Source organism: Acinonyx jubatus, chromosome B3, assembly GCF_027475565.1.
Source record: "Acinonyx jubatus isolate Ajub_Pintada_27869175 chromosome B3, VMU_Ajub_asm_v1.0, whole genome shotgun sequence".
Classification (NCBI taxonomy): domain Eukaryota; kingdom Metazoa; phylum Chordata; class Mammalia; order Carnivora; family Felidae; genus Acinonyx; species Acinonyx jubatus.
The window spans coordinates 9,456,570-9,476,156 of record NC_069386.1 but is presented as its reverse complement, the minus strand read 5'-3'; the positions used below and the strand labels follow the sequence as shown (position 1 = coordinate 9,476,156).

Below are 19,587 nucleotides of genomic sequence, written 5' to 3'. Positions count from 1 at the left end.
TCAGTTTCGGTTCCGGGGGCCTGCATACCGCCGAGGTTCCGAGCACCCGCTGCCCTGTCCCCTCGTTCACATGAGCCGCGAAGGCTCATAAAGGGACATCAGGGACAGGAGCGTCAGAGAAGCCACCTTGGGCTAAGTAATGCTGGTCCCTGGGGCCATGACACCACCCTACCCCTCGACCGGGGCTCACAGAGATGAGTGCATTTAGAGTTCCCCTCACAGGGGCTTTTCAGGAAAGCAATCTGGATTCTGCTGCTGAAATAATCCGAGGAAAGGAACCTCTCATCTGGGTGCCGGAGGGTCCCTGGGGAGGGGGTCTCCGCACCCCCCAACTCACCAGAGGGGCAGACGCCAGTGAGTGGGGGGTAACTTCGAGCCCCGGCTAGTGGGGCCAAATCCAAGTCTGCCCGCGCCTTGGGTCCGAAGACTGGTCCCAGCACCCAGGGGAAGAAGCAAGATTTCAAGATTTTTCTCAGCTCTTTTATTAAGTTAGAAACAGAAGGAACACAACTCGGGGGACACACCACTGCAAGGCCCGCTGTGCTGTGCGCGAAGTGTGGTCACTCCACCTTGGCTGTCCTGCAGCCCGGGGCCTCCGGCGGGCGGCTTCCCCGCCACCCGCCTTCCCGGCCTCCCTGGTGGAGCCGTCTCCCGGAGCAAAGGAGGCCAGCCTCTGCTGTGGAAGGGCTTGCGGCCTCCAAGGGACCCGGGAACGCACTCCGCTTCCAGCTTTTCCCCAAGTGGCAGCCGATCGATGATGCCCAGTGCCCGGTGCTCCGGTGTGGGGGGCAACCTAGCCTCCGAGAGATGCCTACAGGCCCAGCGGCAGCACAGAGGTCCTGTGAGGGGGCAGGGCTAGACCACAGACAGCAAGTGCTTTGTGATGTGGCCCCACCACCAGTTCAGCCCGCTCCGGGGCCCCAGTCCTGAACCGGCCAAGTAGCACCGAGCGGACAGCAGGCAGCTGGCAGGCGGCCGGGGAAGCCACAGGTTTGGTGCAGGCCCCTTCCCCCTCCAGTGGTGCCCCGGGGACTGGCAAGGGATGAGCCAGAAGCCCGAACACCAGGTGCAAGCTGACCCCTCCAGAACCCCAGATACTGGGGATGTGCCGGTGAGGGACCCAGTGGCTGGGGAGGTGGAGAAATGAGCGAAGGACTGGCAGTTCTCTCGGGGACCACACTTGCTTTTTGCAGCTCAGGGAGCAAACCGGCCAGCTGGACGCCGGGGGTCACGGGCCTTGCTGCTGTCCTCCATGCTGGTGGGCTCCAGAGTGGGTGCCCTAAGGTAACCCTGGGGTCCCCAGCTCACACCTGCTCCGGGTCTAAGGGCCCTCACGGTCTTGTCGGGAGGTGATGGGGTCATTGCCACCTCTTGGGACCGGCAGGCTCTGAGGGGGGCACCCTCGTCTAACAGGACACAGGCCCCTGAGTCCCACTGCGATGGGGCACGAGTGTCCCTCTGCACTTGGCACAGCTGCCCTGACTGGGAGGAAGGTGGGTAGGTCACAGAGAGCACAGCCCCACCCCGGGGAGGGGAGCACAAAGGTTTCTGCTTTAACGCTGGGGGGTCTCGGGGCCATTTGCTAACGAAGTCCTGCAGGTGCCATGAGGTCACCCTATGGGTTTCTGCCCCCTACACAGTGTGTCTTCATTTCTCCCAGGTAGCTCTGCTCTCAGTCCTGGTGGACCCGGCTTCCATGAGACCCGACACACCCCGTGCTGGGTGACATTACGGTCACAGCAGGGCGACGAGGCAAAGGCTGTTTTGCCAGTGCTGTGTGACTGCCTGGTGCCACCCACCCCAGCCCGCCCAGGGCTCCTCTCAGCCCCCCGAGCGGGGTTTGCGGCAACAGGCCACGACTCTGCGGGTGTGTCTCTGCCCCAAGGCCGAGGGAGTCCTGGGGTCGGTCCACGCCCCTCTGGAAGGTCCTCTCCCCTGCAAACCACCTCACAGAGGCCAAGGCCTCAGGCAGACACACAGGGCTCTCGAGACAGCTTCTCTTCCCTTGTCTAAAGCTCACAACAGCCCCGAGAATGCTGCTCCCAGAGCCGGTGGGGCCGGCTTCCGGCCACTTCAAGTGCTGGTGTGGGGCCGGGCCGGGCTTCCTGCAGTGGCAGACAGGGTCAGGGCCACTCTGGCGGTGAGGGCTGCGGCCGCGGGGTGGGGACAGACACACGGAGTCTGCAGAGGAAAAGAGGGAGGGAGGGAGACAGAGTATGAATCATGCCCACATGGTTCTGTCCTACCCTGGAACAGAGTGATAATCAAGAGACCACTGTGAGGGGCTAGAGCCTGGGGCCCGACAACAGAAGGCCTGGGTGTGAGAAGGCAGCTCTCTCGTTTACCAGCATTGCGGCCCTGAGCCCTGGTCTCCCCGCCTGGAACAGGGGAACTACCCACCTGTCCATTCAGCCACTCCAACCACATACCCGGCACACCCATGAGCCAGCAGGTGCCACACTAGGCCCTGGGGGACAGGAGGGCAAAGAAATCCAGCTGCCGTCTCCTGGATCATCCCCCAGGTGGGAGACACTGCACGCTTGTACCAATAAGTGCATACAGTAATCACAAGTTGACGGAAGTGCTATGCATGAAAAACAAAAAATTATGGGTAAGAACCAGGACTTTATTTTGGTGGAGGGTATGGGAAGGTGGCAATAATCTAACCTGAGATGTGAAGGATGGACAGGAGTTTGCCAGAGGGGGAAACAGCAGTCCAGGCAGGAGGGACGGCATGTGCAAAGGTCCTGAGGTAGGAATCTGGCACATTTGAAAATCGAAATAAAGTAGGCCAGTGAGGTGGAAACAGCGAGAGGGCAGACCTGGTCAGAGAGTAGGGGGCAAGCAGGGGTGGGCCGGCCATGTGGTTAGAAGAACGGGCCAGCTGTGGGTGGCAGCCAGCACATTCATTCACGCCCTCAACAGACATTCACTGTGCAGCCCATCGACCTGGGCCATGATATAGGCTGTGGTGGCTGATGGTGGTGAATGAGGGGTGACCCTGTGGCCACCGAGCTCACACTCCAGCACCAGCTTCCCAATCAATGCAGCGCCTGCGCTCTCTGAGCTTCAGCTTTTCCTGGGGAACACGAGGGGATGGATCTCAGCCTCCCGGAGAGGATGATGTGGTCTAATGCACGCGGAAGGCTTTGTGCAGAACCTCCTTGGAGCAGGTAAGAGAACCCAGCAGCTGGCCATCACGGTCATCTTCAAAGCATAACCCATTGCAACAGCTCAGCATGACCCTGCGTGAGTTTGCGTGGAGATGTGGCTGTGGACGTGTGTCAGGAAGGGACACCCTCGGCTGGAGCCAGCAGGCAGAGGAAGAGGAAGCTCTTGGGACAGTGGTGGGGCTGTAGTCTATGAGCAGGTTCTCTGGAGTCCTGTGCGGAGGGGGCCGGGAGTTCTCCAGAGGATTTTCGGGCATCCTGCTCGTCCACGCACCATTTCAACACCAGATGCCACTTCCTCTGGCCAGCGCCGTAAGGGCCGTGGGCTCAGAGGTGGCCCTAACCAAGCAGGCCCATTTGTGCCTGGGACACGGATGATGTCTGGCCAGCATGATGAGCTGCCCGAAGTAGGTGTCACGGTGGCTCCGGAGAGGCACAGATAAGCCAGCCCTTGGCACAGGCAGGGGGAGCCCTCCAGAAAGCCTGCGTGTCCTTCCAGCCAACAGGCAAAGAGGCAAGACGCTCTCTGCAGAACATCAACGAATGATGACGCCATTCTTGGTTTTAGAGCTTTGGTTCTATTAACCAGCATGCTCGTGTCCACTGCACAGCCGTGTAAGAACTACACACATAAGGGGCTTTTACCTACTTGTCAGTCTGCACGTACTCAAGTAACATTTAAAAATTCAAGCCAGCACTGGAATCCGTGGGGCTTTCTTCTTTCAAGTGGGGTACACCTTCCCTCCCTCCCTGCCAAGGCTTCTAGAAGGTTGACTTGAGCTCTGTGGGGTCAGCACTCCCCAGGTGGTAGGCAGAGCAGCCACTGCTCCCTCAGCGGGGCTGGCGAAGGCCCTTCACAAGCGAGAAGCTGGGTCATGAGGCTTCTAGGACCCTGAGATACTCTTAAGGTGGCAAACCTAAACCTTGGGCCTGTCTGCCCCGCACCCTCCGGACGCATGAGGCAGATGGGGCAGGGTGCTGTTCCCCTCTAGGCAGGGCCCCACTGCTGCCCCAAACCAAACCTCTGAGCCACCCACACCATGAGACCCTGACCTGGGGAACGGGGGCCCCTCTGGGCTGTCCCTTGTTGCTGAAGACAAGACTGCACCTAGGGGCACCCTGAAAGGCTGAGGAACTGGGGAGCCACGCTGGCTGGCTCCTGAATTCCCTCCCAGCCCACACAGCTGCCTCCAGACTGGGACAGCCATGGGCCACCCCAAATTTTGGCAGGTGCTTCTCTGAGGCCTAGTCTCCTCATCTGTGAGAGGGGACACTCCTCCACCTTGCAGAGACAGGGCATCAATGGTCACCCTGCCCGCACACAGGCATGGGGCCAACCCTGGTAAACACAAGCCCAGTGAAGACTCCAGGTGCATGGATGGATGCATGGACAGACAGACGGAGCTGATGTGTTTCAAGAGGCCTGAACTCTTGCCCGGGCACCTTTCTCAATACACCAGGCCCGTCCATGTAGGTCTGCGCTCTGGGATTTCCTCTCGGTGGTGATTTCTTTGAAGGCAGGACAGAATGTGCTGAATTGCCCTCTGGTGGCAGTGACTGAGCCCCTCGTGGGGCCCCGAGGGGGACTAACCAGCTCAGCCTTTCCCAGAGCTGGGATTGGAGGCCCCTCCGCCCCCACACCCCAAGTGGCTGGGGCCTAACAATGCCTGTGCAGAGATGAGCTCCTGGTGGCCTGGATGCCTGCACGACATGCTGGGTGGGGGTCAGGGGAGGAGACATGAGGGCAAGGGCTGTGCCTTTAAAGGGCTTGATGGGGGCAGGGGGACTCAGTGGGAGAGAAAAAGAACTTTCGCGGCTGATCTACACTCGGTGAGTAACCCAGGGTAACCCAGCCCGGGCTCCGGGGCCTGCCATCACCCACATATGTAGATTTGGCTGGGACACTGGGGCTGGTTCCGGAGGTCCGCCCTGCCTTTGACGAGGGCAGGCGGAGCTGAACTGAAGCAGGGCAGTGCAGGGCGCGGGAACCACCCAGGGTCAGCCTGGAGGGCAGAGCCTCGGGAGGGGCCGTCTCTCAGGCCCCAGAGGCACTGCGGGGAGGCTGGCTGGTGGGCTGCTGGGCCACGTAAAAAGACGGTTGGGATGCGGGACAAGAGCTGAAGGCTAAAAAGGCCCTCTGCCTCTGATGCAGATGTTGCTGGTGCAGGAGTTCGGGAAACGTGCAGGCTGGAGCTGCTCAGTCTCACCAGGCAGCGTGGCTCTGGGAGGGTAGGGCCCAGGCGTGGCGTTCTGGTCCCGTCCAGGACCGGCTCCATCTTGGGCAATCAGCCTCTTTGCACCTGCTTCCTCATCCTGGAGATGGGGCTGACGACAGCACCCCCACCACGGACTGGGCCGGACTGGAGGGACAAGGCCCCTGTTGCACTCAGATGTGCACATACAACGTGCCTCGTGACTATGGGCGATGGACCCTTCTAGAAGAAGGGGCTAGCCCAGGGACGTGGAGAGGGCCCCCACCGCCCAAAGCATCCCCAAACCATCACGGCCACCATCCTTCTGCATCACTGCCTCACATAAGCGCCAACTCTCAACCCGCCCCTCACTTGGCCTCTTCAAATACTGTGAGTAACATAATTTTCACTCCTGTGTTTGAGATGGCAACAATGAGCTCAGGGGAGTTAGGTAACTGGGGTCAAGCAGCCAGTAAGAGCCAGAACCAAGGAACGATGTGTCCCTGGAATGGGGGAAACTCCTGGAGAGGTAAAGGGCTCATTATGTCCCCTGGCCTGCCCCCACCTCCTCCCACATGGGGATGAACCACTAGTCAGGTCCGTGGGGAGGGGTGAGCACCAGCGGGAGAAGCCCTCAGGCTCCACAGGTGAGCACCCCAGAGTGGAGGAACTGGGGGCGGTGACAGGAGGCACCACCATTCTCTTAAAGCTTGTGCCCCAGGGGACCAACAACTTGGGCCGCTCAGATTTTTCTCTCCAAGAGGGAGGGAGTAGATTAAAACAAAACAGGACAACTCGGAAGCCCTTATCTATCTAGGCTGGCTTTTGGGGGTCCGAACACCCTGGACGTAGGAGGCGATGCGACCTGGGCCTGCCTGGCTTGTCCCCGTCAAGGCCTTGAAGGCCTGGCCACGCTGGTCTGGCTGGAGCATCTGCTCGCCTGGAGGAGCAGTCCCAGCGAAGTCGGAACCGCTCTGCTGTGCACAGCCTTCGGCATGCAGGCCAGCAGCCGCCATGTCACGGAGCAAATTAGGTTTTCAGTCCAGGCTGGCTCCTGAGGGGGTTTCTGTGAGCTGCACTGAAGGGGGCACCTGGCCTGAGGGCCAATTTCTCAGAGCTGCCAGAGAGCTGCCAGGGGGGTGCAGAGGCTTCCGGGTCAGCCTCAGAGCTGTGACTGGTCACCAGCCCTCCTGGGTAAGGAGAGCTGGCCTGTGCTGGAGGCAGAGCCTGGGATCTCCCACCCCAGAACCTGCTGCTCCTGTCCCAGGTGTGAGGGGTCCAGGAGGAGGACTAAGGGCTGGGACACACAGCCTGGCTTCCCCAGGGCCTGACCAAGGAGGATGGAACCAGAACTCAAACCTTTCCCTTGTGTCTACAAACCCACCAGCCCCTATTCCTGAGCTCCCTGACAGGCTGGCTTGGGACACCCTGATCCAACCTCAGGACTGGCACTGACCCTGCCCCTCAAAGAGGCCAGTCTGGATAAGCTGGTCCTTCCCTCCACTTGACTCTGCACCTGCCCTCAGGCCTTGGGCAAGTCCCTCCTTGTGTCCCCCCATCCCCCCAAATGGCACCTGTGCCCCTTAGCCCCCAGCATCCAGTGTCACCTCCCCCTTGGGTGAGGATCTCCTGTAATAATGGCACTGAGAACAAGGGTAGGAGCAGTACCTTGGGCAGCGCTCTGCAGCCGTCCTGCCCGGCCATGGTTCCCTCCTTCGGCATGCCGCCCGCGCTGAGGTGGCCTCTCACCACCTCGCAGGACAGGAGCACCCCGCTGCCTCCACCGGGGGCCTGGCCCCACAGCTCCAGCACCCCCCTGGCCCCTTGAGCGCTCTGCCCATCAATCATGTTCCTCACAGGTCCCCGGGGTGCTACTCACGTGTTGGATACACGCTAGAGTCACCTGGTCTGGGGTCTGGTGTGGGCTTTAGCATTCGTGTTGTAAAGAGGTCTGGTCTTTGCCCCTGGCTTCTGGGAGATGATGGGTCATACCCATTAGACTGTCTCCACCTAGGGCAGGATTTGGGGTGGGCACATCTGCGTGACTTAGGAAAGGGGCTCTGGGTCACGCTGTACCAGCTGACCTGGAGGCAGAGTAACAACGTGGGCCATCAGTCGAGCCTACGTGATGGGGCCCCGGTAAAAACCCCGGACACCTGAGCCCGTGTGAGCCTTCCCGCTGGGGAGTATTCTGTACGTACGGTCAGCCACTGATGTGGGCACAGTGGCACCATCCTGACCGCGTGGGGAGAGGACCCTGCCCTGTTCGTCTCTGTCCTTGGCTGACCTCAATCTGCATCCCTTCCCTGTACTTGACCGTGACCGTGAAGAGGATGCCCTTATGTGGAGACTGCCCTCGCACTTGGCCGGCTGGCCTCAACTCCACGTGGTGTTGTCTGAGGACTCCAGTGACTCTGACGTGCAGCCATGTCTGGGAAGCACCACACCTGTCTGAGGTGGCTGTCTCCACGTGGCAGGGGGCTGACATGCTTTGCTCAAGGTCAACTGCAAGCAAGGGGCAGAGCTAGGCTGTAGCTCCAGACCCAGAAAGGGGTCCCGGAGCACCCAGCCACTTGCTGCCCTATCCACTGTCCCCTGGAAGGACACAGTGACCCTGACCCAGAGCAGGCCCGGGCCCCGGGGTGCTGGTGGCTCACCTGGCTGGGCCCTGCATGCGCTCCTCACGAAGGCAGGTGTTTCCAGGTGCTGACAAAGGCAGTGGGGATGAGCGAGTAGGGCACCGTGGTGATGCAGTTCCACGTGTCCGACGTGGGGTCATAGCAGTCCAGGGTCTTACACCTCTGGGTCCCGAAGTAGCCCCCCACAACGTAGAGCTTGTTGCCCGAGGCCAGGGCGTGGCAGGACATGCGTTTGGCGGTCATGTCTCCGATCCGCGTCCACTGGTTGGTCTCACAGTCGAAGCGGTAGGCGGAGGCGGCCGTGAACTCGGTGTCACCGCCCATGATGAAGATCTGGCTGCCCAGCACGGCGGCCGCCGTGTACCGCCAAGGCTGGGGGCACTCGGCCTTGATGCTCCACCGGTTCTCCGAGGGGTCGTAGCACTGGACCTTGGACACCATGTCTCGGTGGATGCTGGTCCCCCCGAAAACAAACAGCTTCAGCTTGGCGCTCACCACCGCGGCATTGCTGACGCCGTCCCTCAACGGGGCCACCATGGTCCACTTGTTAGCCCCGGGGTCGTACTTCTCCACCTGCTTCAGGGAGACAGACGGGGAGGCCGGGAAGACGCCTGCCAGGGACGTGTGTCCCCCGACCACGTACAGGCAGTTCTCCAGCTCGGCAGAGCCGTGGCCGAAGCGGGCGATCAGCATGGGCGCCGCCTTGGACCACTCCTCGTGGACGGTGTCATACACCCACACGTCCTTGGAGACCCCGTTCTCGGAGCCCCGGCCCCCGGTCACGTAGACCTTGCAGCCGATGGCTGAGGCGCTGAACTCCTTGCGGGGGCTGGGCAGGTCCGCCTTGGGGATGATCTCCTTGGCCTTGTGGTCCACCTGGTAGATCTTGTCGCACATGAAGGTCTGGCCCCCCAGGATCAGCAGCGTGTGGCCTGCCTTGCGCGGCCGGGCGCAAGGGCTGGTGACCACCCCGTCGTTCTGCAGGATCTTGGTCTTGCAGCGGAGCGCCTCGTCCACGATGAGCCTGGTACGCTCGTCGGCCATGAGGAGGGCCTCGCCGGAGACGGCCTCCTTGAGGCAGTCGGACGGCAGCAGGGCCAGCCGCACGCTGCGGAGCAGCTCGGGCAGGTGCACCTTCCGCCGCTCGAGGTCGTGCTTCACCCACTGCAGGATGGCCTCGAAGACCACGCGCTCGTCCTCCGTCTCCAGCTCGTCGCTGGAGATGAGGTCCAGCAGGGTGTCCTTGGACAGGCTGTTGAAGTCCTCGCTCTGCCGCACCGCCTCGAAGTGCACCAGGCACATGCGCCACGAGAACTCGTACAGCCGGCGGCACTGGTGAGCGTCCGACAGGAGCATCATGCCCAGGCAGTTGGAGGGGAAGAGGTTCTTCTCCAGGAACTCGGCGGCGGCGTCCCGCACGTCGTGGAACTGCAGCATGTCACCGGCCTCCAGCAGAGACTCGGCGTTCTCCTCGTTGATGACGATGCGGGACGAGTAGGCGAAGTCCAGCAGCAGCTCCAGCACCTCGGGGTGCAGGTTGTCCTGGAAGTTGACCGTGTCGTCCCGGCTCTCCCGCAGGCCGTGGCTGAACATGGCCTCGAAGTAGCGGCTGGAGGCGGCCAGCACGGCGCGGTGGCAGGGGAAGGCACGGTCGCCTGCCCACAGCGTGACGTCCGTGAACATGCAGTGCTTGCGCAGGGTGTTGAGGTGGGCCAGCACGCAGTCGGGGTGGGAGGCTTTGTGGAAGAGGGTGATGTTCATGGACCCCGTGCTGCTCCGCGACTTTCGGGTCTCATGGACGCTGACCGACATGCTGAGGCGACCTGCCAGGGGACAAGGCCACACAAGGTGAGAGGGGCTGGCCCTGTGCTGGCTCACCCTTCAGCCCCTCCTCTCTCAGCTCCGCCCCCTCCCCTTGGCCAGAGAACGTGCGGGTGGCAGTGGCTGGTCTGACCTCTGCCCTTCAGAGATTGCTTTTGTTGATTTCAGACCAGCTGTGGAACCGAACGTCTCTGGCCTGGAGATGAGCCACGTCTGGGTGGCTGTGAGCTGTGGCTGCCCACCCCGGGACAAGAGAACGTGCAATATGGTGTCCCTGGGCCACTAAGCAGATAGCAGGTCGGGGCGGTGCTAAGTAGCCTGTGCCCTGGGCCACATCCCACCCTCGAGCTGCCCTCTGGGGCCGAGGCTCCCGTGGCCCGTTTCTACAGCTGGGGAAGCCAAGGCTCAGAGAAGCAGAGTGGCTGGCTGCCCAAAGTGCTGGAGCCAGGATCCCCATGTGGGCCCTCCAGCTCCAAGCCCAATCTCTACTCTCCACAGGCCCAAGGAGGCTGATTCTTTCCGGGTTTTCTGTGGCAGACTGGAAACAAGGAGCCCAGGGAGCCATGGAGCCCGAGCAGGGCCTCACATGCCACCCCCCCTCCCCCACCCCCATGCTCCCAGCAAGACCTGGGCTGAGCTGGGCTCCTAGCAGCACTGGCCAGAGTCCCTCACCAACCCTGCCCTTGGGACGTTCCCAAGAGCCACCGCTACAGCCTAAGGGCTCAGTGTAGACATGTTCTCCAAATCCAGGGTCTTCAGAGGCCACCTGACCCAGTGGGGATGAGCAAGGGTTTGAAGGCAAAGCTGGGCCGACAGCGGCTCACCTGAAAGACACTGGCTCAATTCTGAGGTCCCAAAAAGCAAGCCACAAGAAAGGCCCAGGTGACAGTAGGGCATGCTGACCACTAATGCAATCCAGATTTGCCTCAGCAACTGAGCTTGCAAATGAGCTTCCCTAGGCCCCACAGGCGACTCCAGGATCTTGGGCCATAGTGAGTGTCTCACCTGCCTCCCTCCTATGTCCTCCTCTGCCCCGCCCAGGACTTGGCCCTCAGAAGGCTGCTCTGTGTGGGCAGACACGGGCTTGTCACACACTTGAACGTGCGGGACTCCAAGGCATCTTCATTAAAGTCCAATAGACAGGGGCACCTGGGTGGCTCAGTCGGTTAAGTGTCTGAATCTTGCTTTTGGCTCAGGTCATGATCTCATGGTTTGGTGAGTTCGAGCCCCACACTGGGCTCTGTGCTGACTGTACAGAAACTGCTTGGGATTTTTTTTTTTCTCTCTCTATCTGTCCCTCCCCTGATCATGCTCTCTTGGTCTTTCTCAAAATAAATAAATAAAACTTAAAAAATATTAAAAAAATTTTAATGTTTATTCATTTGTGAGAGACAGAGTGAGCAGGGGAGGGGCAGAGAGAGAGGGAGACACAGAATCAGAAGCAGGCTCCAGGCTCTGAGCTGTCGGCACAGAGCCTGACATGGGGCTCAAACCCATGAATTGTGAGATCACGACCTAAGCCGAAGTTGGCTGCTTAACCAACTGAGCCACCCAGGTGCCCCAAAACTTTAAAAAATGTTAAAAAAAAAAAAACCCAAACCTAGCCTTTTTTCCTCTTTAATTTTCAAAAGTATATAATTCTCCCAACCCCCACTCCAAGTCAATTTTCTGCTTAAGTAATAATCTGGTAAGGGAAGGAAGCGATTTCATGCTTCAGTGAAATCGTAAATTAGTGTCCAAGTACAGTGCTGTCTCTCTGCCTCACTCCTCCCCTGGCAAAGAACCAAGGAAACCACAAACTGACGTGATCCGAGCTGCCTGGGCAAGGCCCCTGCTCCCTGGGCCCGGGCTGGGTCTGGCTCTGCTGCTCTGGCCCCCAAGCTCCAGGCAGACCTCGAGTCGATGATGCACCAGAGACACCGCTGTGCACACCAGCCACTGGGCTCTGGGGTCATGAGGTGAGCCCACGGGGATGGGGGGTGCAGCCAGCACAAGAGTAAGAGAGGTGGGCCAAGGCTGGACACGATAGTTCCTGTTCGATCGTCATCCTGGGGCACCCCTTCCCTGCAGCTCGGTGTTCTCTTCTGTAAAACGAAGTCCCTGTCCTGCTCAGGCCTCAGGGGCACTCAGCTGTTGGCAAGTATTTACGGAGCGTGACCTCTCAGCCTGGCCCTGGGGCTGGGTGGCACGGGGATCGGGAGGCCTCGGTGGCTTAGCCCCCTGAGGCTTTCCTGGCAGCTTGGCACGTACCCCAGATCTGAATTCCGGACCCTGCACCACGTTTCCCCGAATCTTGTTCACAGACGTGTTCCCAAACATGGACGTTCATTGAGTTGACTCTATCCATCCCGTCCCCACTGTGTCTGGGCTGAATAGGAGCGATGGCCTTTGACCTGTACGCCACGCTGGGGGTGCGGCCCCAAGGACTCCAACTCAGGGGTCCAGGTGGAGACTCCCTACGGAGGGGGTTAAGGACGGGACAAAGCAGGACTCAAAGAATGAGAAAGCATCAAAAGGCAGGGCAAACCCACACAGAGCAGCCACGTTTGCCCTGGGAATGAGGTCAAGTGGTGACAAGGCCAGTGCTGAGTGGGCAGCCCAGGGCCCCAGAGCTGACTGATGTCTTGCTTAGCACCAAGATGCCTGCCCGCTGACGCAAATTCCCCGCACAGGCAAAGAGCCAGGGATGGGCGTACACACCCAAGCAGGTTCCCACCCCCAGATGGCTGCCTGTCTGGGCACCTCCGTGCCGAGGGCAGAGGCACCTGCCCGGCTGTTTCCTCAGATTGTCCCACCTCCTTGTGAGCAGTGCCTGCATCTGAGCCAACCTCCCAGAGACAGCAGCCATCAGTCATGCACGGACTTGCCCCGGTCCGTGAGGTGATATCCCAGAAGCATCGTGATTCCAGAAGGTGGAGGGTCTCATCACCCCAGTTTACAGATGAGGATGCCGAGGCCCAGACACAGGAATGGAATCATGTGAGCTGCAAACCTGTACCCAGGTCCCTGAGGATCCCCAGGGCTGTGCCTCTGCTCTGGGCTGGCCGGCGTGGGAGGACCAGCCTAAGAGCCAGAGGCCCTGGGTGCTACTCGCCCTGTGTCGGGCCCCTCACCTCAACCACAGGACATCTGGAAGCGGCTCGCCTTGACCGTCACGCGTCCAGGAGAGCCCTCAGCATCTCCTCCAGACCCGCTGCTCCCCAGGCCAGGCAAACGGGAAATGGCACCAGCATGCTCCTTCTTATTCAGGCCAAATGCCCAGGCTCCCTTCGTCCCTCCCCGGCACCAGCACCCGGCCCCCACCAAGTCCTGTGGCTCCTAAGTGAGCCCCGACTCTGATCCTTATCCCCACCTCTGTCCCTCCCTTGACCTCTGGAAACCCCTGACTGGCTTCTGCTTCTTTCTCCACGATCTGTGCTCCATCCAGAGACCAGAGTGATGATCCCATCACGCCCAGCTCGAAACCCTCCAGGGGTGTCCCAGCGCCCTCAGTGAAATCCTAAGTTCTCACCGTGGCAGCCAGGTCCCACGTGAGTTGACCCCTCCTCACTGGCTACCCCTCTGTCATCACATCCTGCCACTTTCCAACTCGCTCGCCCCCTCAGGCCACACCGGACTTCTTACTGGGCCTCAGGACCTTTTCACAGGTTCCTCCTCGGACTGGAATGCTCCCCTGCCTGTCTACATGGCCCACTCCGTCACCTCCTCAGAGAGTGACCTGACCACCTTTTGGGGTCACCTCCTCTCCACACCTCACCCAATTCTGCCTTCCTCACAGCACCCACTGCTATGTGACACGTGTTCGTCCCCAGTCTCCCCAACCTGCTGAAGGTGGACACCACGGGTAGGGCTAACTGATGCGACCCCAACACCCAGTGGGACCTGGCACAGAGCGGCCACTCGCCTCGACTGAATGAACCCCGCCTTTGCTCATGACGAAGCCTGGAGACACATACAGTGCATGGAATCCCCTTCACCTTGAGCACTCGTCCAGCCGCCCCAGAGAAGACGAAGGCTGGGCGGAAGAAGGCACTTGAGGGGGCCGCCACGATGGACGCGTGCGGTGGACACTCACAGCCTCGCTCGGGTCAGCGCTCGCAGAACCCGAGGCTGGGCATTTGGGCCCAGCTGGCCAAAGCGGCAGATCACCGGGCCCTGGCCCTGAGCGTGGAGCCCGATCCGTGTGCAACCCTACCGGCCACCGCGATGGGCCAAGCAGACTCTTGTCTGCGACGTTTCCTGAACTGCAGGGGAAGGTAGAGGTGCCAAGAGCACTGGGGCAGGGCAGGGGCGGGAGTGGTCGGTGGCCGTGCCACCCAGGACGGGAGCTGCACGGAGGAGGCAGAGCCCACGGCCAGGCTGCCCTTCTGCTCCGAGAGGGCTTTCCGTCCCTTGTCACCTAGAGCCGCAAGCAGTACGAGCACTCACTGCACATCAGTTCCTGGGGGTCAGTGACCAGGGGCTGCTCTCCTTGCTAAGGGGTCTTCTACCTTCTCCACCTGCAGGGAGGGCACCCCCCGCACACCGAAAACGGGTTGTATGAGATGGTTTTCCGTGTTCACTACCAGTCACACAGGCAGCCCCACGCAGGGCGGAGGATATGCAGGGTGCAGGACACAGGCTCCCGGCCAGTGGCGGGAAGGGTGAACGTGCCAGAGTGTGTGTGCCCAAAAGCGTGTCTGCCCAGAGCCTCCTTGGCTCCCTGCCTCGGGGGCCACGATAAATCAGACGCTCTCATGCTGTATCACAGAACTACTCTGACTACCTAAGCGTTGTCCTGGGCTTTGATGGATTTAAGGCACGTGAAGTAATAGCCATGCTCCCAACGAGCAATTTCTCATCCTGCTAAGAGGTACTGACCCGCCTCAGACCACACTTCTGCTCACACTGCGATCCTCACCTGCACAGAAGCAGTTAAAGTGCACCCAACAACAATGTGCCCGGCTCATTTCTCCCATCACCCTTGGAAAGTTGAAGAAACACACAAGGAAACAAAGTAGCCAGCGGTGAGACCTGCAGAAGAAACTTGCCTGTTCTCCAGCCACGGGAAGCTGAAGGCCCCCACTCCCAGGGAGAAATACGCCACAGGATCAAACTGCTGCCACTGTCCAGAAAGCCCAACTCCATCTGGCCACAGCACCGACCCCCTCCCTGCCTCCCTCCACCTGCCAGGGGCCCGAGTTCCTCAAAATCAGGATGTCAATGCTACTGCTCCTTGCGGGGGGCCAGAGGGAGCGGGAAAGCCCAGGGCCCCGCCGGGGGGTTGCAGGTAATGTGGTTCTGACTCACTCATCAACCATAAGCTTCCCGAACAATCCCCACGTGCTATGTACCAGGCATGGGAGACAGGGACGGACAGAGACAGGTTCCTGTCCCCGTGGGCCTGCGGTGTGGGAGGCGGACACAGACCAGCAGTGAGGAAACAAAACAGCAGTAAGTCACGGTGACAAGAAGATGGTGGGGTCACTTAGGCTTCTGTGAAGAGGGGACACGTGAGCTGAAGCTTAACCAATGAGCCAGGCTATGACGACAGGGGAAAGGACGCTTCCAGGTGGCAGGGCTGCGGACACAAAGGCAGGGCAGAAACAAAGTTGGCCCGTTGAGGGAAGAGAAAGGCCAGGCCGACAGGTAGGGGCACAGTCACATGGGGCTGGGGGATGACTAAAGATGCCCACAAACTGTGACACGGCTTCCACTGACAGGCGGGGTCTATGTCCCCTCCCTTTGAGCAGGTTCTGTGACCGACCAAAGGAGCCGGAGAGACGCTGTGCCCATTTCCGGGCCCAGACTTTCAGACACTGGCAGCTTCCACTCTTGCAGTGCCCCCTCCAGGGGAAGCCAGACAACGGGAGGCCTGACCACACCTCGAGGAGACGGCAGCCTGCCACGTGGAGGAGGGCAGCCTGGCCGTTCCCCCTGCCCTTCTGGCCACGGGAGCCCAGGCACCACACACGCGAGTGAGGAAGTCGCCTTGGACAGCCCAGCTGCAGCAGGTGGGCCCCCGCCAGCAAGTCGGAACCGGGGCCCCAGACACCGGCCCCAGGGACCGCAAAGGTCACGCATCACCCAACCTCAAACCCTGAGACAGATCCTGACTGAGCAACTGCTGGAGGCCAGGCTACGTTGAAGGCCCACACCAAATCAAGATGGCGGCTCTCACTCTTGATCTCGGGGTCGAGATCAAGACACACGTAACAGAAAGGCCAAGGTGCGAGCGAGGTGGGAGGGGGCCTGGGGGTGGGGAGAGAAGGCAAGTATTCTGCAGATGCCTCTCTGGTGGCGGCATTCTGACGGCTGTGACAAAGTGGCCTGGAGGGAAGATCAGGGTTCCTCAGGGACGGCAGACAGAACGGGGTCCCTGAAGGCCACAGCCATGACCGTGTGGCGCTGGGAAAGTTCACTTGTCTCCCTGCGTCTGTTTCAACCACAGAGTGACGCTAAAAGCAAGTGACAAACCAGACAGTACACGACACACGCTTCCAGTGGCCTGGGCCTCTAGCATATGCTCACACGGCCAGCTGTTCCAGTATTGTTGCTGTTACTACCATGTCCGCTGAACAAAGAACGGAGCAGACACTCCGGATCCTGACTCCATCCCTCCCCTCCGCTTTCTGGTTTCGTTTTGTTCTGTAAGTAAGCTCTACGCCCAACGTGGAGTTTGAATTGACGACCCCAGGATCTAGAGGCACCCGCTCCACTGACAGCCAACTGGGCGTCCCTCTGCTTTGCTCTGAATACGGCAGTGCTCACGGTCTATTCGTGTTTAGGTTGTTCGGATTTTTTAAATGATTATATGATATTGTTGCGATCAGAAAAAAAAAAAACACTAAAGGTTTCTGTCAAGCCTGTGAGGTCTGTGAAAAAGGAAGGAGTTAAATGCTATGAAACACCACATAAGCGCAGGGCTGTGTGATTCAACACCCGTTCCCAGGCAGGGATCTCGGGACTGACGCGTGACGCTGCGGCCCAGATGCCTGCCCCACCCCACCCCCGCGTCTGGGGATCCAAGCACCTCAGGGAGCCTGCAGGGTGCAGGGGTATCCTTCTTCCCCTTGCCAAGTGGAAAGCAGACTAAGCACCCTTGTAGAGCACACAAATCTAATTGTTAATTGAAAGCAAATCAGTATGACCAGGGTAACCGAATCAGAGGCGCAGATCATTCCAGATACGAGTGCACTATCACACAAAGGGCCCTTTCCCTAAAAGCCTCTGCCTTTCAATGGTCCTTTCTTTTAGAAAGTAATAAAACTTTATGTACATTCAAAAAATTGTAGGTACCTTTTTATTATTTTTATTTAAAAATTTTTTATTTTTTTGACAGAGCGAGCATGCACTCAAACAGGGGAGGGGCAGAGAGAAGGGGAGAGAAATCCCAAGCAGGCTCCGTGCTGTCAGCACAGAGCCCGATGCGGGGCTTGTACCCACGAACTGTGAGATCATGACCTGAGCCGAAATCAAGAGTCAGACACTTAACTGACTGAGCCACCCAGGCGCCCTGTAGGTACCCTGTTTTTAATTTAAAATGCAAAGGATTAGAATTATTTGTATTTTTGTGTGTGTATGTATTTTGATTTTGTTTTCCATCTCTTTATTGTGCAAGATTCCAATCCTGCAGTAAAGTCATGATAATTGTGTAACACACGCCTTGCGTCGGCTGGATGCAACTTTGCCCCATGCCAGCCCACAGCCTCACCCCATCCCTCCTGCAGGGGAATGGGCTGGCTGTAAGGGTGGTTCGAGAACGGAGCCTGGCTCAGGGAAGGGGTGAGGGTGTTGCTTCACCCAGCACTTAGTAACAAATGAGGTTCCTCTTTTGGTGGTACCCAAATGACTCTGCATCGGATGGCTCCCCATGAAAGGCAGAGAGCAGGTCGGTTCGCCCCTGAGCTCATCTCACGGGGCAGATTTCCAACTGCCTTCCACAACTCTGACAGACCACACTGCAGGACAACCCGCTTCTCGCCTGCTATCTGAGGTCTCGATCACCAGTGCCACAGCGCCTCCCCTACAGTGCCCCGTGGTGGGCGGTTAGTCCTAAGGTCCACCCGTCCACCTGCAACCAAAGCCTGGAAGGGGATGGGGATCCCAGGAGACCCGGAGGGTGGGCAATGGCTTCAGCACCTTCTCCACGTGCTCTTGCCTTTTCCCTCGGTGCTCCCGCAGGTTAAGCACAGTTGAGGAAGGGCAGCTTCTTTGGCTTCCAAGATTGAGCCGGGTTCCAGGCTGCTTCAGCCTCTGCTAGCCAGGAGGCCGTGCTCTTATTACAAGCTGATAGACCTACCGAAGTGGAAGCCAACTCTGCTAGTGTGCAAACGCTGCTCTGGGGAAGGGCTCGGGGGGTTGCTCTGTGCTCGTTTACCCAGGGGAATAGGCCCCTCCCAGAGGAGGCACAGGACAGGAGGTGAGGGATCAAGGCTGTGCAACCCTCCTGGACCATGAAGCAACACTTGTTGCAAACGGTAGAGAGTTCTGGTCAGGAAGGGAGCCAGACGAAACACATGACCACCAGGGGCCTCTGCCGTGCTGGGTGTCGCACGCAGAAGGGGGTGGTCCCCCAACCACGCCCGGCCTGCTCAGGCCTGTCCGCTTTAATCAGGATGGGCCAGGTTCTGCAGCATCAACAAACACCCCTGTAGCTCAGAGGCTTCGGAGGACTGCGATTTCTCTCTGGCTCATACCACTTGCATCATGGTTCGGGGGTAGTGGGGGGTGAGTGTGAGAAGTGTCCTTGTCATCACTATCGGCCCCAGGGACCCAGATGACAGAGCAGCACCCCGGCACCAGTCAGTAAGCCACAGGGAAGAGAGAGGGCGCTTGGGAACCCCGCACACGGCCTGGAAGACACACACCTCTTTCGCTCCCATCTCCTTGGCCCAAACCAGGCACATGGCTTCACTCACCCACGAGGGCCAGAGGCGCAATCCTGCCACCTGCCCCACTGTTTCGGTAACCTGCACGTGGGAACGGGAGCTCCGAGATTAACGGCAGTGACGGTTCCACCAGCACTAAGTTATAGTTACCGAGGACTTGCTCCATTGCGGGCGCTGCTCCAAGTGCTTTCTGTGTGAACGCGTGCAACCCTCACATGCACCTCACACGGGAGGGACGCTGGGCAAAGAGCTCCCACCTCTGCGCTTTGTGAGCCCAGATCTGTATCGTTCTTTCCACACACCAAAGGGACAGAAGAGAGGCTCTGGGGGCCACAGCCCGGGGCTCCAGCCACTCGACACCCTTCTCCCTATCCCCCTTGGAGTAACCCTTGTCAACCCTTCTGCGCACCTGGAACAGCGCCATCTCGAGGAGAATGAAGCCTCCGTGCTCCGAGACACCCAACGCGGGTAATGAATCAACTTTTCTCCTGTGCGTGGCAAAGGGTCCTAGTGCGAAAGCGGCCTCTAGGGTCATTTTCTGGCTCCTGTTCAGATGAGGACACCAGGCTAAGCAAGGCCACCTCAGGGAAAGGATCTAATGGTCCCCCATGCTGTGTCTAGCTGCTCAAAGACAAGGTCAGGGTTCTGTCAGCTCCGCACCGGCCAGGTTTTGTTCTTTCAGAGAAGCCATCTTGCTAAGGAGACAAGCGAACCCTCAGGAGGGGCTGTGTGGGCCACGTACCCAGCCCACAGCAGCCACGGCCACGGTGCTCAGCACCCTGTTCTCTGCTCAGAGCCCTGCCTTCTCAGTGTGAGCTCCATGGACCAAGTTAGACAGGCCAAGGGGCACACCCAGGAGCTCAATCATTTTTACTGACAAGACAATGTAGGATTG

General features: G+C 59.5%; 1 protein-coding gene across 2 annotated transcripts in view; it reads right to left on the bottom strand.

Annotated features, from left to right (window-relative positions):
* Positions 1-466: 466 nt before the first annotated feature.
* KLHL25 (kelch like family member 25) overlaps positions 467-19,587 on the bottom strand; it is a 34,287-nt gene continuing 15,166 nt past the window's right edge. The window contains exons 2-4 of one of the 2 annotated variants that reach the window (XM_053223589.1): positions 12,073-12,278; positions 8,020-9,824; positions 467-2,181 (exon numbers count right to left, since the gene is read on the bottom strand). In XM_053223589.1, coding sequence (XP_053079564.1) covers positions 8,044-9,824; positions 12,073-12,169 — 1,878 coding nt within the window. In that variant the 5' untranslated portion in view covers positions 12,170-12,278 and the 3' untranslated portion in view covers positions 467-2,181; positions 8,020-8,043. The remainder of the gene's footprint in view (positions 2,182-8,019; positions 9,825-12,072; positions 12,279-19,587) is intronic. The other variant, XM_027068003.2, reaches the window with a different exon arrangement.